Below are 17,693 nucleotides of genomic sequence, written 5' to 3' on the forward strand. Positions count from 1 at the left end.
TAACCAGCCAAGCACTCATAATTCTAAGCTGGTTTCATGTGCATATGAAATTTAGGAGTCACAAAAACTGATACGCTAAAATAATAAATTGGTAAAAAAAAAAAAAGAAAGCTAAAATAACAATATACATTGTCATCAATCCATCTTATCTAACTAGGAGACACAAGTCCCAAAGTCACTGTATTTGAACAGGACAAATAAAAAGCAATGTAAGGAGAGGAGAGAATGCTTTTTCTGCCACTTCACACTAGGAAAATGGTTTTAGCATACAGAGAGACTGCCAACTATGTTGAAGCCAGTTTTTCCTACACGTTAGGTGTTCTCAGGCTTGGGTGTGCATGAAAACCTCCTAGTACCTATAAAACAAGCACATCCCATGGTCTGAGACCCACAGAAGGAGATCACATATTTAAAACATCACATTATTACCTAGGCAAGGGTTACACTGCTGGGAGAAAAACAGCTAATAGCTGCTTTATCCTGCGTCTGGTTAATGCCAAATTCGTGCTAATTATAGTACTATGCCAGGATAATTGCCTATTCTATTTTTTTTTTTAAAGATATATGGTGGGCAGAGACTGGCATGCCAACAGACAGGGTCTGGAGATCTTTGTGCGAGTGTGTGTGGGCCCTGGGCAGGCAGGTAGGGCCTCAGGTTGGCACCACACACCGCCAGAAGAACCAGGCTTGGGAAACTGCATGCTCGTGGGCATGGGGGGGCTGTGGATTGCTCAGGGAAGCAGGTCTGAAGATGTGTGGGAGGGGGGACTCTAAGGGGGAATATGGCAGGTGAGGAGTGACTTCTCGGACTTCCACCGACCAGGCTACTACACTCGCAGGTGAATGAGAGGGCTGAACCAAGTGGTCTAGAGGAGGGAAACTAGAAGACCTTTCAAGGTGAAACCAAACACACATGCCCACGTGGGAGACCTGAGCTGGGCTTGATGGTACCAACCACTGCCTACTGGCACACATGAAAGTCATAGCTGGGGGGCTTGCTTGGCAGGGCTCAACCACAGTACCCAGTGGTGAGTGTTGGGGCAAAGGATGGATCATGTTAGGCTGGGTCATGACATTAAGCAGCTCACAAGAGAACTGGTTCTGAGCAGATCCTGTGGGGGATCATGGACTCACCCCTGTGGGACTGCCATACCAGCTAGTTTGCTCAACGGTTGGAGATGGTGATGGGCTAAGTTAGGCATGACCCAATAGTAAGAGTCAGAATGGGTGTGGGCTAGTCAGGCAAGCCCATTGTACCTGCCAGAATAGTAGATCAACAAGTCAGGCTGGGCCACAGACCCACCGGTGTGCACAAGATCTGCCACTGGGCAATAGTTCATGCAGTGAGTACAAGAATCAAAGCTGGTTATAGTACCTTCCAGGCCAGGTTACAGCACCTGCCAATATACGTGTGGATCAGGTCTGAGAACAGCCAGGCTGGGCCAGTGCATAGCACCCTCTGGCAAATGTAAGAACCAGGATAGGGTGTGGGACAGGTTGGGTTTGCCTGCAATGCCAGCCAGTTCACATTAGAGCCTGGGACTGGGGGCTGGCTGGGCTAGGCTACGTGTCAGCACCTTCCTGCATGAGCTGGAACTGGGGGCAGCCCAGACTGAGCCAGGTTGTAGCACCTGCTGGTGAATGCCAAGGTGAGGTGAGCCATGCTAGTCTGGACCACAATACCCACCAGCACATGTAAGACCTGGGAGCCTGTGAGTGCCCACTAGCGGAGCTGTGGGAGTTTCCCTGCTGGGTTACTGCTCCTGCTGGTAAGCCTAAAAGCTGGAACTGGGGGAGAACCCAGGACTACAAAACACATTGGCCTGTTTGTGAGCTGGGTTAGGGGTAGGCCGATGGGTTTTATGACTGTACCCACTGGTGTATGCATGAGCCAGAGTAAGTGAAAGTTGGTTGGGCTTTGCTATAACATTGGCTAGCAGGTATGAGACTGGGAGGAAGTCCTATCAGGCTAGACCACAGAACCACCTGTGTGAGATCTAGGGCAGGAAGTGGGCCTAGCAGGGAAATTGTAGACAGCTCTCTCTGATGGGCTGCAGCTCTCACTGGTGAGCATGAGAACCAGGGCTGAGTGTGAGCTGCATAGTGGGGTTGGTCGGGATGAGACATGCTCCAATACCCACTGATGTGCATGGGACAGTGGACCAGTCTGCTGTACATGTTGACATGAGCAGGAACCAGGGGTTGGGGCAGGCCTGGTAGGGGTTACTGGGGGGCATCCTGACTAGGTTTCAGTTCCTGCCAGTGTACGTAAGGGCACAGTGTGTGGTGGGCAGGTGCATCCATTGATTTTCATATGAGGTGGAGCCGGGGATGGAACTAACCAGGTGACTGCAACCACAAGTGTGTGTGTAGGTTGATGTAAGTAATGAACTGAGCCAGACCCCACACTGACTGGCATACTGAGTCAGCTTGGGATCACCTCTGGCAAGGTTTCTTTAGGGATTCCTTCAACTGGATCACTCGGTCAGAACTCTATCCACAATGAAAATCCCAGCATCTGTGGTCTGACTGTGGAGTGCATGTGTCAAAACTGGGTGTCCACTGTTGCTGACGTTTGTGCAGACACTCACGGGAAACATGACACCAGTTCATTGAGGCCTGCAGAGGATGTCTGATACCTGGAAAGGGGAATACATTGGATGACTCTCCTGGTCAAGCTTTGACAGTGAGTATCTAGGCAGATGGAGACTCTAAGGTGGATGATGTCAGCTAATGGACCTTGGAAAGATTTCTTCATCCTTGGAGCGCTGAGATCAATAACATTTCAGAATGATCTAAACCACTCAGGCAGAGCCTTCGGAGCATGCTCTATCTGGGGGACCCTGGGATGACATTGGGTGTCCTTCCCCATTCCCCGGTACTAATGTGGTTCTGCTGCTAGGAGCAGCCCTCTCCTCTTTTCCCCGTGCTTTCTCCAGATCCAGAAAGAGAAAAGGCGGTTGGAAACAATGGTCTCATACACTTTGTCCCATTCCTCCACCCTTCCCACTCTAATCGGTGATCCAGATGGGCATGGATCCCTCTCAACTATGTAAACATCAGCCACAATGGATTTATCATTTTTTTTTAAGTACAGAAAACACATTAGGTGACAGGAACAACAGCGTCTGCTGGAGGCGCTCACTGACCTGGTAAATGGCCATGGCACAGTGTTCCTGCAGTTGCTCATTCTCACTGTTTAGGTTCTTCACCAGATTTTCAATGATCCTTTCTGCTTTGATTGCAGCTCGGTAGTTTTCCTAGACAAGTAAACTTGACTATTTATACGTGCATTATGCACAGATAAAAATAACCTTTTGCATTTATTAATCAATGGAATGGATGCAATATCTTAGTACATCAATACCAAACATAGTATATGACAATCAGAGAATCTGACAATGAGAATTAGTCAACATGAAAAGAATTATATTCTCAGGCACTGGTTTTATATGTTGTCAGTTTGATCTTCTCTAAGAGAATGACGACTTCTTGATGACAAACAGCATTAATGGTAATAATTATGTTTGGCTAAAGAAAATGAAGAACAGGAAGGAAACGATTGACAATCGGTGTAGGTACCTCCGATGCACATTCCTGTAACGTCCCCACCACGGGAATGAGCATGTCTTCATGGGACGTCTTCAGTAACTGAGCCAATAGAGGAATGCCCCCGGCTTTGCGAATGGCTTCTTTATTGGCATAACTCTTGCTACAACTCCACAGCGCCAGGGCCCCACAGCGAGCCACTTCCACATCTCCGGTGTCATAGAGACTTAAGTATGCAGGTTCTGTGGTACTTTGCGTGCAGTCAAGGAGAGCAACCTACAAAAATACATAAAGGCAACAAGCCTGGACATCTTCAAAATCTGTACATCCTGTAGTAGCTACCCGATGGTTATCAAGCTCGCCTCTGTCAAAACTAAGAATACTTCTCCAAAAAAAAAATAACCAAGTTTTACACTACACAGAAGCCAATGAAAGCGAAAAAGCAAATAAAACACTTGAAAACACGATCCTCTCAATTTGGGAGGTTTTTGGTTTTTTTCCTTACGTTTCCTTCTCTTAAGAAATTTAATCTCACTAAGATAGTACTCACCATTTCTTAGTATGGCTGCAATAGTTGCAGTAATAATACTTGTAAACCACATCCTTAGCCCCCGTATCTCAGAAAACTAAGGCTCCCCAAATCTACTGGAATTTTCTAATGACAGCTGAATGCCCGCCCCACTCTCATTTGTTTGAAAGGCAGAGATAAATGTAGAAACAGGTGTGTGCGTGTGTTTGCATATATATATAGAGATACATGTTTGCATCTCTCTCTCTCTCTCTCTCTCTCTCTCTCTCTCTCTCTCTCGGCTTTCAGTTATTGGTTTGTGAAAACGGGCTGGAGCAGAACGAAGCTGGGACCCAGGACATCCATCCTAGTGCTCAGGTGGTGGCTTGCCCCAACCTCTCAAGCCATCACTGCTGCTTCCCACAGTGTGGAGAGGATACTACAACCTGGCTTGATTCCAGATACTCTGGTATGGAATGTATACATCCTAAGAGACTTCTTCACTGTTCTCATCTGCTGTATCTCACGAGGCAGTAGCTGGGAGCTGGATGGAAAGGGGAGGAGCTGGATGGAAAGGGGAGGAGCTGGATGGACAGTGGAGGAGCTGGGTGGAAAGGGGAGGAGCTAGATGGAAAGTGGAGGAGCTGGGTGGAAAGGGGAGGGGCTGGGTGGAAAGGGGAGGAGCTGGGTGGAAAGGGGAGGGGCTGGGTGGAAAGGGGAGGAGCTGGGTGGAAAGTGGAGACTCTGGGACTAGAACTGGCACTCCAGTTTCCGGTTCTGCAGTGTTGTTTTAACCTACTGTGACACAATGTTTGTCCCCACTGATAAGTGGAAACAGGATTTCTTGTTGAATTTCTGAATGCATTTCTCAGTTCATACATTCACAGTAAAACACATACTAACCCAATACATGTTTATTAATCCTTTATAACTGCAAGGCACTGGGCTAAGTGCTGTGGAAGACAGCAAAGAGAAAAAAACAAAAATACATGCCTCCCTGTTCAGGAACTTAAAGGTCAGGAATGAGACAAGCCAGTCAGATAGCACGCTGTAGGAGGAACAAGTCTATTGCCCCCTACTACGCCGAATAAAAACACATTTCTAGATCTCATCTGTGTTTTTAAGATCCTGCCTGATGTGGCAAAAGCAGGAGAAGAACGCTAATTGTTTCTTTTAGTAATAGTTATGAAATAAATTTTTTTTCTGATTATGAAGGTAAGATAGTAAACAGTAGACAAAAATCAGAAAATGTAGAAAAATAAGAAGAAAAATCAAGAATCACTTCAGAGAAAATCCCTATAAATAATTCTGTATATTTATTTCTATTTTTTTTAAAAGCTATACCAGTCTTTAAAAATTGGTCTTTAAAAATTCAGATTGGGGTCCATCCTGTGGCACAGAGCAAGCTAACCTGCTGTCTACGCCAGCAGCATCCAAATGGGCACCAGCTCTGGACCCAGCTGCTCCACTTCCTCTTCAGCTCCCTGCTAGTGCCCTGAGAGGGCAGCCAAAGATACCCCAAGTGTTTGGGCCCCTGAAGCACGTGGGGAAACTGGAAGAAGCTCTTGGCTCCTGGTGCATGGCTTCCCCGGCTGCTGTGGCCTTATGAGGAGTGAAATATTGATGAAAGATTTTCTTTCAAGTCCTCTCTCTGTAGTTTTGGCTTTCAAATAAATATAATGCATTTTTCAAATTAAAATTAAAGTTTGGGTTCATAATTATGAAATTGTTCATCTGTTTTGCTGGTTTTAGAAAATAAACAAAATGATTATGTCACACGGGAATCTTCAATGTATTAGTGTTTCTGCGTCTTGGATATGCAGTAGGTAAGCAGGGACCAACGTGGTGGCCAAACAGGGGATCTGAATCTGCTTGTTTTGTATTAGTATCGGATCCACATGAAAACTGATGATGAAAAGGTTTAATAAACAAAAAAGGCAATCCATAAAAACATTATGTATTTGAAAGATATGTTGTGAACTATCTTACTGAACAAATTTAATGACTACCAGCCTGTTTGCAGTTCTCAGTTTCCTGTTTCTCCTTGGAGGAGAGTTCTCACAGCGATACTCAGCACAGCACAGGCTACAGGCTACAAGATAATGGCTCAAGGCTCAGCTGACGTGCAGTAAGGCAGGAGACAGCTGTGTGCGGCTCAGGGCTCAGCCAACGTGGAGCAAGGCAGGAGACAGCTGTGTGTGGCTCAGGGCTCAGCCAACATGGAGCAAGGCAGGAGACAGCTGTGTGTGGCTCAGGGCTCAGCTGACGTGGAGCAAGGCAGGAGATGGCTGTGTGTGGCTCAGGGCTCAGCCGACATGGATAAGGCAAGAGATGGCTGTGTTAAGACTCTAGATGCCCCTAGCCCACAACCCCCTCTTCTCACCACTGGCCATGCACACCAATGTTGTTATTGACAAGTAACCACTTACAAATGTTTGTTGCTTTTTGAGAGTTTTGGTTGAAAGTTGTTTGGGGGGGTCACTCATTGATGTGGGTACCCAGAAATAATCCTTGGAGAGAAACGATATACATGAAGCCTCCCAGAACACACTGCCCGGCCCCCAGTGGCTGGGAAGGAAGGAGGGAACCCTCCATGTCTGTGCTGCTCACCAGCCTGGGAATGCCACCGTGCTGCCTCACCACCCGTCGGGCTCGTCTGAACTTGGCAATATTCGCAATCGTCTCTGCTGCCAAGCACTTCAGAATCTTGTGTGGAGAGTCAAGTATGTTGACTATGATGGGCAGTCCGCCGAGGTCAACTATGTTACGTCTGATTTGAGGGTTCTGGCTGATCTCTTTCATGATTTTTAACGAACCGATCTACACGAGGAAAGCAGTTATGAATGAGTCCTTAATACATAGGAAGTGTCATGCTTTTAAAACTCTGAGAGCACCTACAATTCTCCTCCCTTTTCTTTTAAACAAAAATCACTAGGAACCAATACAAAATAGCAAGAGAAAACGAAAGCAGAGAGGAGGGCATAGAACAAGTGCAGCTAATAAAAGGAGGAGGCCGACTAGCAGCATCAATAGCAGAGAAAGGCCAGACCCAGGCAGCCAGGGACTCAGCTACCCCAGAGCCTCAGCAGGGAGGAGACTGTGCCTGCTGCGACAAATCCACTCACCTTACACTTGATTTCATCGGTATCCAGTAAATTGATTAAAACCTCAAGGCCTCCCACGTCTCTGATTGCCAGTTGGCAGGTCTCATGGACTAGGTTGAAATCCCGCATCAAGCACAATGCAATCACTGTAGCTGTTTGACTTCCTCCCTATGAAGATGCAATGCCACAGAAACGTTAGGTCAAACCCTTGCTTTGCCGTAGGTTTGTACCGAATGGTTATGAATTTATGAACTAGGAAATGTATCTCCCAATTCATGTCATATTGAATTTTTAAGTTTTCCGATTGGATTGTTACTTATTCAATGAATGGTACAGAGGTAAAACAGAAATGCCGGACAGAAAACCATTAAACACCATTCCAGTGAAAAACTCAACAGGAAAAGATGTTCTGTCTCCTTTTAACAGCTACAAGAGTAAGCAGCAATAATACACGAAGGGGCAAGCCTTGAGATGGAGAGTGAACATGGCAAGTTTCTTTCTTTAAAAAGACATTTGTTCAATAAAATTTTCAAAGGCATAGTTATAGAAAGCGGGAGGCACACTCACCTATACACAGGTCACTTCCATCCACTGGTTCACTCCCCAAATGGCCACCAGAGCCGGAACTTGGTGGGGCTGAAGCCAGGAGCCAGGAGCTTCTTCTGAGTCTCCCAAGCACGTACAAAGGCCCAAGCAGTTGGGCCACCCTCTGCTGCTTTCCAAGGTGGGTTAGCAAGGAGCTGGATTGGAAATGGAGCAGCAGGGATTTACACGGGATGTCGGAGCCAGGGCGGCAGCTTTATCTGCTAAACCACAGCCTCGGCCTTCCAACAGGAAATTCTATGTGAAATAATAAGTGGTTCTTAAACAATGTGTGGGGGTAAGATAAACGATATCTGAAGTATTAATCTTACACACTATGATACTATGAAATAGGTATATGTGGTCTTGGGCCAACAGGTTGCTTAGTATTCAGCTTTTGAGATAGCGAGCCTGAGAACCCTCCAGGTGATTCTCATATGCTAATGAGGTAGTTGATAAGCTGGCCATTTCTAGATTGAATCTAATCCCATCTACCCTTCTCAACTTTCAGAAAAGGGATGAAAATTGAGTTGAACACAGATAACAATGATTTAATTAATCATGCTTGTGTGATGGAACCCCATTAAACTCCAAAAGGACATGGGAGGGCTTCCAGAGCACTGACACATGGAGGACCCTGGAGGATGGTGGACTTGTGGTACTTAAAGGTCCCAGAGCTCACGAGTTTCAGGTTGGGAAGAGCTGGTTACTGGTCTGAGGCAGAGTGACAGTGAGTCCATTATGGGTCATCTGGTCTTATCTTGTCAGGAATGTATGGAGTGCCCTACTGAGGTCCTGCTGTGTGTTCCCATTCCCTGATACCTAAGACTTAGAAAAGCCCAGTGCTGTATCCCTTAGGTGGTCATTTCGCGCTGGATCAGCTAGTCACTTGGAAGTGGTCCTGGGCCATCTCTAGCCAGGGTTCGGTCCTTTAGACTCTCTCCCATGGTTAATAAAACCCTTTGCCTGAACCCAAAGCCTCTCTCGTCCTTCCAAGAGCCTTTTAACCTAGTAAAGAGTAGTAGTGATTGACGTTTGGCAAAGGGGAGTTGTAAAGTACTTTCCATAAGCAGAAAAGTGAGAATTCTTAAATAGGAGAGCGGAAAAAGATGGCGTTCTGAGGTTGTTAAATTCTATAGTGAGAAGCATTTTCTGTCCATGATATTGCGAAGAAAAAAAAAAAGCTGGGTTTGCTACCTGGCTGATAACAGGCCACAGGAAGGGCAGAAGATGGCACAGCAGGCCAGGGCAGAAGCATACCATCCAACAGTGCCCAACACCGCGGCCTTCGTGAGCCTTGCAGTTCAAGGTCAGAATGCATTCAGCTTTTGTAACCCCGTGACATGAATGAACATTTTAAACTGGAGAACAGTAACTCCACAGATCAAAATGTACATACTTCCAGAGACAGAAATACTCTAAAAGATCTGTGAAAATTGCACAGATTTCAAGAAGCTTTCTTCTAATTCTGCTTCATATGCATGTGCATGTGTGTTTATCTGCAGAAAGAAATCTGACATCTTGTTATTGTTGTAGACAATTGGGGGGAATTTTTATCAGGAAAGAATTAAGGAATCATGCAAGAATTCTACCCCTTTAAAAAAAAAATTCATGAAATGGCTATAAAAATAGTCAGTTACTAAAATCTTAGTTCCTTTAGTTACAAAACGACTCTAGCAAATATATATCCCTGAAGACATGCAGAAGAAAGAGCAAAACAATTGTCCTAAGATGGGCCCAGTGTGGTAACCTAGCAGCTGAAATCCTTGCCTTATTCCCTGGGAGCCCATATGGGCACTGGTTCTGTGCCCTGGTTGCTCCTGGCTTCTGGCTTCAGATCAGCTCAGTTTTGGCCGTTGCGACCCCTTAGGGAGTGAATCCGCAGATGGAAGATCTTCCTCTCTGTGTCTCCTCTCTGTAAATCTTTAAATAAAAAAATCTTAAAAAAAAAAAAAAACAGTAACTGATTGCGACTGGCATCATGACAGAGGAGGGACTGGCACAAAGGCTCGGTGGCTAAATCCTCAGCTTGCATGCACCGAGATCACATATGGGTCCCAGCTCCTCCATTTCCCATCCAGCTCCCTGCTTGTGGCCTGGGGAAGCAGTCGAGGACAGCCCAAAGCCTTGGGACCCTGCACCCACGTGGGAGACCTGAAAGAAGTTCCTGGCTCCTAGTTTCGGATTGGCTCAGTTCTCGCCGTTGTAGCTACTTGGGGAGTAAACCAATGTCCAGAAGAGCTTTTTCTCTGTATCTCCCTCTCTGTAAATCTGTCTTTCCAATAAAAAATACGTCTTTTTAAAAATGACAGAGGGAGCCAAGCTAGTTGACTTCCCATCCACAGAGAACCGAAAAGCTATTCACACACCAAGCAACCTTTCAATAGGCAAGTGGGAGACTACAGTTCCTGCTTTTAACATAATACGAAAGCAGGAAGGGAAGAGTGTCTCTTCCTTGAGTTCCAAGTAGGCCTGGGGAAGTGGGTCGGAATTGAATACAGGTGCCAGGCCCACCTCACTCTAACTCAGCCAGGATCCCATGTCTCTGCCCCACCAGCCCAAGCCCACGCTGTTTGCACCATCTATAATCTCCTCCACCCCTAGCCCAACCTTCACTGGAAAACAGAGGCAGTATTCCAACTTTTCTTGCCTAGTGCCGTGAGATCTAAGCAGCTGATGAAGCCTTAGGGTGGATGTGCCTCTTCGGGGAGATGGACTCACACTTGTGTGGGTCACTGGGGATCTTACGGGAGGGCTTGACCTGTGCCTCTGGTCCTTCACGGGGTCAGATGACTGTGGGACCCAGAGATGACCCAATCTGGTGCCAATCAGAGCACTCGGGGGACAATGTTGATAACCTCTCTCTGATTTGGGCAGATAGTAATGAGCTTTGGAACTCTATTGGGGGCCCAGTACTGGGCTAGTAGAGGCCAACACTGTTACTCATAAGATGGTATCAAAACAAAGTATTTCCTATCTGCCATGCTCAGTCCCATTTTCCAGACAGGAGACAGGGCTGTTACCAAGCAGCCTGGCTTCTTTATGAAGACCCTTCTTGAAACACCTCCTCCAAATAGCCACGTAAATAGCTGGAGGGATGCTTACCAACCCTATTGGGAAACAAATATATACGCAGTGAGCCTGGAAGCAGAATGTATAACTTTGGGAGAGGATTTAAAATGGATATTACATAGTACAAAAAGTTTTTCTTGCAGGAGTGGAGAGGGGTCTGGTGGAATAAAAGACAGGGGTAACCCCTGAGCCTATAGGACTATATCATGAAAAATAGAAATTAAAACTAGTTGTGCTTACCTTTAAATACCTCACCAGCTTCTGAATTTGCCAGTACTCTGATGGCAAATCCACGTTTGCCTCCTGACGGTGGTCACTTGGTTCCTCCTCTTCCTCACCCTCCGAGGGGCTCTCACTTGATACTTCTTCAAATTTATCGACATTTTTACTAAGGACAACAACAAGAATTAGTTTCTACCGAGAGGCTACACCATAGACAAAGCTATGCAAATAATATTTTGGCATCATGTATATACGCAACAGGTCAGATACTGACACTTTCTGAGAAGTTTATTCTGATCTACATGGGAAAGAAAGTAACCCACGGCTCTTCAGCAGGAAAGGTTTAGTGGCGTTGTTATGTGTACATGACTAATAACGACAGAAGCAGTGAGACATAAGCAAAAAAAAAAAAAAAGAAATAAACATCCTAAGGCCGTATTGTATATTAACAACTAATTTCAGGTATTTGTATGTTAGCTAGAGTTTATACACTTAAAATTGAAGAAAATGAAAAATTCATTTTTGAAGTCACACCAGCCACATTTCAAATGTTCAACAATCTCATGTGACTACTGGCTACCATACAAGCCAGCCTGGATTCTGACCACCTATTTTTTTTCCTTTAATATGCATTTATTTAAAAAGGCAAACTTACAGAGAGAGAGAGAGAGAGAGAGAGAGAGAGAGAGAGAGAGAGAGAGAGACATTAGAGAATGAAATCTTGCATCAATTGGCTCATTCCCAAAATGGTTGTAAAAAACTGGGACTGGGCCAGGACAAATCCAGTTGCCTGGGTGTTCATCTGGATCTCCCATGTGGAGTGTCAGAGGCCCATGCAGTTGGGCCATCTTCCAGTGCTCTCCCAAGTGCATCAACAGGGAGCTGCTTCAGAAGTGGAGCAGCTGGTAACCGAGCAGGCACTCATAGGCGATGCTGGCGTTGGAGGTGGCAGCCTTACTTACTGTCACACAAACAGGTCTTGATTATTTCTTACAATGTCAGGATTAAATAACTGCACACTGTTGACACCTAGTGCAAGGGTCTCCTGTTGATAAGGAGAATCAACATGGAGAACAACCCTCTCCATGAGGCATGCATAGAAACACTTAGAAGGACACATGATGTTAAGAGCAGCAATGGGCAGAACATAACCAGATACAGGACTGAGGCGTCCCGGACCAACTCCTAAATATTGGGTGCCACAGCACTTCACATTCTGTGATTTGACCCAAAAACAACATTATCAGCAGAACCTTAGGCAAATCAGTGGAAAAGGGCATAGCCATTGTTCAAGAGTCGACTCAATGTGCCTGCAGAGATTCCTAATGCACTCATTGCACCTGCCCATCTCCACCTCCCACCCGGAAGCAGGTGTCAGCCACTAGATCACCAGTGTGATCTCAGCGACTGCTTACACACACGGGAGGGGATCGTGAACCCAGCAGGTATGTTGAAACTGCTTGTCACATAGTCCTGATTTCAGACAACAAAAGTGTACTTCCAAATCTTCTAGCTAATTCTAATGTTAAGGAATTCCAACAGAAACTATGATTTATGGAGATCTTGTATATGACAGGTACTCTACAGGTCTAAATCTCCTAATACATCTTAGAATGTTCTCTGCTTCTGTTCCTGTGTTTCATTGTAGATTGTCTTCTAAGATCCATGTTTCTTGTTTAGAATTCAGCACCTAGAAGGTACTCCATAAATACCTGGTGAACGAATGACCGAATTAAAAATAATGAGATCAATGCTGTGGCTTTGTGGGTTAAGCCGCAACCTGCACTGTTGGCATCCCAGACAGGCACCAGTTCAAGTCCTGATGGTTCTGTTTCTGACCCAGCTCTCTGCTGCTGTGCCTGGGAAAGAAGTAGAGGACGACTCAACTGCTCGGTTCACTGCACCCACGTAGGAGACAAAGCTCTTGGCTCCTAGTTTTTACTTGGTATGACTCTGGCTGTTGTGGCCATTTGAGAGATGACCCAGTGCATGGAAGAGTTCTCCCTCTGTCTCTCCTTCTCTAATTCTGTTTTTCAAATTAAAAAAAAAAGCACAAAGAGTGAACGAATGAACAAACCAATGTATTCAGGATAGTTTAAGGTGCTTGAGAGATGGCATTTCTGGTGATGAATTCTGGGAAATGTCAAAAAAAGAGTGGGTTGATGGAGAGGGTGCAACAGCTAGCCAGGAAAGGAAGAGCCTTATAAGACATAAAACTTAAAGGCAGTGCATATCCTACTGTGATCCACACCACAGAACATGCTGGGTCTGACCCCACTTTTACATCAAAGGTCACATCCGAAGCCTTGCTCTTACTAGACGGTAGAGGAGCACGGCAACTTCTTTGCTAGTTTGAAACCTATTAAGAGTCAGGATTTTCACAAGTTCCCCATAGAAAGTAGGCCTCCTCCATCCTTCCCCCCAGCTACAGTGTCAGTGGCAGCCACTGACAGTAACAGCTTCAACTCCCACTACACAACCGCAAGTAGTGGAGCCCTGATTTTCCCATACCTCCCCACCCCAAGGCAAGGGTCCAAGGTGGCCTATACTTTAAAACTCATCTTGCAATTCCTCTTCAGCCCAAGAAGGCCTGCCAGAGAAGACCTTCTTAAACACAGATTTAAGCAAGATCAAGAGTTTCATGAAGCTAATCACCAAAATGCACGCGTTTCTATTGAAAATTATTTGCCATGCAAAGAACCAGGAAGATTTCATCTTGAATGAGAAAAGAAAAATTTGGATGTCAAGAACAAGCTGATAGGGGGCCAGCACTGTGGTGCAGTGGCTTAAGCCCCTGCCTTTCCATCAATGTGCCTAGCAAAGGCAGTGGAAGATGGTTCAAGTGTGACCCAAGTGGAAAATATGGCTTCTGGCTTCAGTTGAGCCAAACAAGCTGTTGTGCCCATGTGGGGAGTGAAACAGTTGGAAGTTCAAGCTCTTTGTTCGTTTCATCCTCTCTTAGTAACTCAAGTGAGTACAATTAATCTTTCTTAAAAATCAAGATGATCAAGATGCTTGAATTATCTGATGAAGACATGAAGTTTCCATTATAAAAACAATTTAACATGTAACACAAACATGCTTGAAATAAGCTAAAAAAAAAAATAGAATGTCTCAGCAAAGAAACAAAAGCTATGAAAAAGTCAACTGGAAATTTTAGAACTGAAAATTACAATAGTGAAATAAATAACCCACCGAACAGAATCAACAGATCAGAAAAAGCAAGGAACTTGAGGACAGGCCAACCTGGACAACTTAGAGGAAATAAACTGAAAAAGAAAAGTGAATGGAGTCTCAAGGACAGGTGTAACATCTGTTTCTACCATCCCAGGAATAGAGAAAGAAGATGGAATTGAAAAACTATCTGAAAAAATATTAGTTAAAACTTCCCCAAATTTTGTAAAGATCATATACAGCTATACATTGAAGAAGCCGAATTAATAACCCAAATTGACAAGCCCAGGTCAACACAAATTGTAATCAACTTTTGAATCCTACAAAGAATTACCTTGAAAACTAGCCAGAGAAATTATTATCTAGAGGGAAAAACAATTCAAATAACAGCAATTTGTGATCACGGAACATGAAATACTCACTACTTTTCAAGTTCTGGGGAAAAATAATTCACAAACCTAGACCAGCAAAATTATCTTTTTGTTATCAGGAAAAATTGATCTATTCTTAAAAGAATCTATCGACGACAGCAGAAAGACTAAAGAAAGTTGTTTCAACAGAAAACTTGGAAAAGAGACACAGAAACAGGACATCAAGTACAGGGTCAGAGACACGGGACAGAGAGGAAAGGAAGCCAAGTGACAGCCGACATTCAGGGAAGATGGTTAAACCCACAAAGGCAGCCAGCCGCCAACGTGCAGAAGCAGCAGGTGCAGAGGCTGTGGACGGCTATCTGCCAGCGCGTACATGCAATCAACGTGTGGCAGAGGCCCCATCTTTCAGCAGCAAATGGGCGAGTGTAGGAGACTCAGGGGGCAGCTGCGATTGGAGTAGCTTTCTTGCAGGCATTTCAACCTTAGAAATTTCCACCCAGGAGCATGGTGGCTGGAAGAGACGCAAGGCTTGTATTTGCAGCTAATGCCTTCAACAGCGGCTAGAATAATTATAAAATAAGAAAGGCTATAGAAGAGATCAACAGCAACCGTCTACCAACATAATCCAATCTACATGGACGCAGCCCTCCAGGCAGCAACAGCACAAAGCACATTTGTCACAAGAATCTGAAGAACACGGAAAAATTCTCGGTCATACAGAATATCAACAAGTTGAAAAGAACTTCAGAGTGTATGTTCATAATATAAATTAAATATAAATTAAGAATCAAGAATAGAAACATAACAGGAAAAAAATTGGCCAACACTGAAAACTAAATAGCATACCTCTGAAAAACCCAAGAACCCAAGCAAAAAGAAGCCCCAAACCTCAAAGTAACTTAAAAAAACCCTTGAAGGAAACCAATATAATCACATCTTCAAAATACATATCTTAGGTTCTTACTATTACGGTAAGAATGCCGTTGTTGGCGCTCTACTTAGCCGTAGAGTGAGGGTGGCTGTAACGGGTCATACCTCAGTAACTGAACTCTTCCATATGGAGCAGATGACATTGTTTTTTCAAATCTTCTGCCATGCTTTTCATCTTGGCTGTCTTTTGCAGGACTTTTGTGGCTACAAATAAAACATTTTCTATCAGCTTTGTGGCCTTACGGTAACGAATGGGAAGCAAAAGATGGAAATGTAGATAGATTTGCTATAATTCTCACATCCACGAAATACATTTTCTTCATGCACGGAATGACAAGGTCCAGCCTCACCTGTCACTTGGAGACGTTCCTTTTGCTCTTCAAGTGCAGCATTGTATTTTGTTTATTAAAGAAATACCTTGTCTGGGGCTTCTTTGCACTAGACGCAGGCCCCCTCAGGCTGACTGTGCTGTGTGAGTCCTTCATATGCCTTCTATGCTAGGGACTTAGCTGCTCAAATGATGGCTGCCCAATGTTATCTTTCACATATAACGGTTAAGACATCTGCCTTTCCTGAGATAGCCTTTAGCACATACTTGGCTCTCATTTGGTATTTCTCAAGGAAATTCATCATCTAAGGAAGTATTTGCACAAAGAAATATTTTGAAACGCACTTTCCAATGAACAGCGCTGCAAACATCATTTTCCTTGCCAGGTTGTTCATTACTAAGTGTTTCCCATCGGTAGTTAACTGTACAGGAAAGTCGGTGTCCAAAACACTGCGCTGGCAGAGCAAAGAAGGTGAAAACCAGAATCGCCCAACCCAGCCACCCTGGTCAAAACAAACGAGAATCTGAGGAGCGAGAGTGTTTTCCTTTGCCACAGCACTTTGGACGACTCCATGATTTACTGTCGGGCGGGGCGGGGGGGAATGGTTGTGGCACAGTGGGTTAAGTCGACTCCAGCTCCTTCCTTGCTTGGCCTGCTCTCAGTTAATTTAGCAGCAGCAGATGTGGTAGGTCCCTCCCTGGGTCTTTGCCGCACCCATGGGAGATCTGGATGAAGCTTTTGGCCTGGCTCAGTTCTGGCCATTACGGCCATTTGGAGAGTGAACCATGAACCCACTCCTCTCTCTCTTTGACACTTTACCTTTTAAATGAGTCAATCAATCTTAAAAACCAAAATAAAACACCATCATCCTGCAGTTGTCAGAATTCCAGCAGGTGAAGGTCCCCGAAGATAGTTCTTAACCCAACTATGTGGCAAAGCAAATATTAAATCAAAGTTAAAATATGTGAGCTACTGGCCAAATGTAACTAAGTGCTTCAGGGGCTTTTGACTGCCTTCATATTTAGGACTCTGTCTTTGTTGTCCCACCTATTTGTAGAAAATCCCAAATAGGATGAGTTTCATATAAGGTAGATCAAACACGTGTGCAATTTACACAGTACCACTAACATTTTTGAAAATTTTAAGTCTTTTTATACAACGAACGTCCTTCAAAAGTTTTATGCGAAAAAAAAAAAATTGATGCCAAAACTTTGAAATCTGTGCTTCAGAGAGATCCTAAAAGCACTGATGGAAAAGAATGTTACGACAAAAGTTATATGTGGATTTCCCATGCTACTCATACCCAAGCCAAACTTTTCTTTTAATCACATTCTCCCACAAGCTTTTTGGAGTCTCGCAGGTGTCTACGTACGCTTTGGTGTCTATAGAAGACCTCCAGTTCAACGTTGGCTTCAGTCTCCTGCTCATCTGATTTTTCATGAAATTATTCTGATTCTTCTCCAATGCAGTCTTCCGCGAACCAGTTACAGCTTTACGGAATGTAGCTGTCTCCTCTTTCTTTAGTGCCTCCTCCAGTTCCTTTTTTTCCATTGATTTTGGCTCTTTGAATTGAGTTGCCTTCATAAAAATTAAGGAAAACAAATCTTTACGTCGATATACTTTTGAATTATCTATGACTACCTAAAGATGAACACTTTTCAGGGAAAGAAAAGTCTCTTCTACATCTAATTTCTATAGTTTCTAGCAACGATGCCTAAGGCCACGTCCAAGCCATGGCCTCTGCTTGCGTGGAGCAGGTGATAATGAGATGGTTCCCAGTATTTCTTGGCAGTTGGCTCTGCTGCAACACACACAGACGTAACAGTGGGGGTGAATGTATTCATTCCTT

At 44.6% G+C, this 17,693-nt stretch overlaps 1 protein-coding gene across 1 annotated transcript in view; it reads right to left on the reverse strand.

Moving 5' to 3' along the window:
• LOC121153250 (outer dynein arm-docking complex subunit 2-like) overlaps positions 1 to 17,693 on the reverse strand; it is a 49,315-nt gene that overhangs the window by 18,406 nt on the left and 13,216 nt on the right. Inside the window, exons 6-12 of the mRNA XM_040975723.1 lie at positions 17,217 to 17,422; positions 15,621 to 15,719; positions 11,056 to 11,203; positions 7,183 to 7,329; positions 6,668 to 6,877; positions 3,583 to 3,825; positions 3,150 to 3,260 (exon numbers count right to left, since the gene is read on the reverse strand). Of these exons, the coding sequence (XP_040831657.1) occupies positions 3,150 to 3,260; positions 3,583 to 3,825; positions 6,668 to 6,877; positions 7,183 to 7,329; positions 11,056 to 11,203; positions 15,621 to 15,719; positions 17,217 to 17,422 (1,164 nt within the window). The remainder of the gene's footprint in view (positions 1 to 3,149; positions 3,261 to 3,582; positions 3,826 to 6,667; positions 6,878 to 7,182; positions 7,330 to 11,055; positions 11,204 to 15,620; positions 15,720 to 17,216; positions 17,423 to 17,693) is intronic.

Source organism: Ochotona curzoniae, unplaced genomic scaffold, assembly GCF_017591425.1.
Source record: "Ochotona curzoniae isolate NIBS_2020 unplaced genomic scaffold, NIBS_Ocur_1.0 contig_2688, whole genome shotgun sequence".
Taxonomy (NCBI): domain Eukaryota; kingdom Metazoa; phylum Chordata; class Mammalia; order Lagomorpha; family Ochotonidae; genus Ochotona; species Ochotona curzoniae.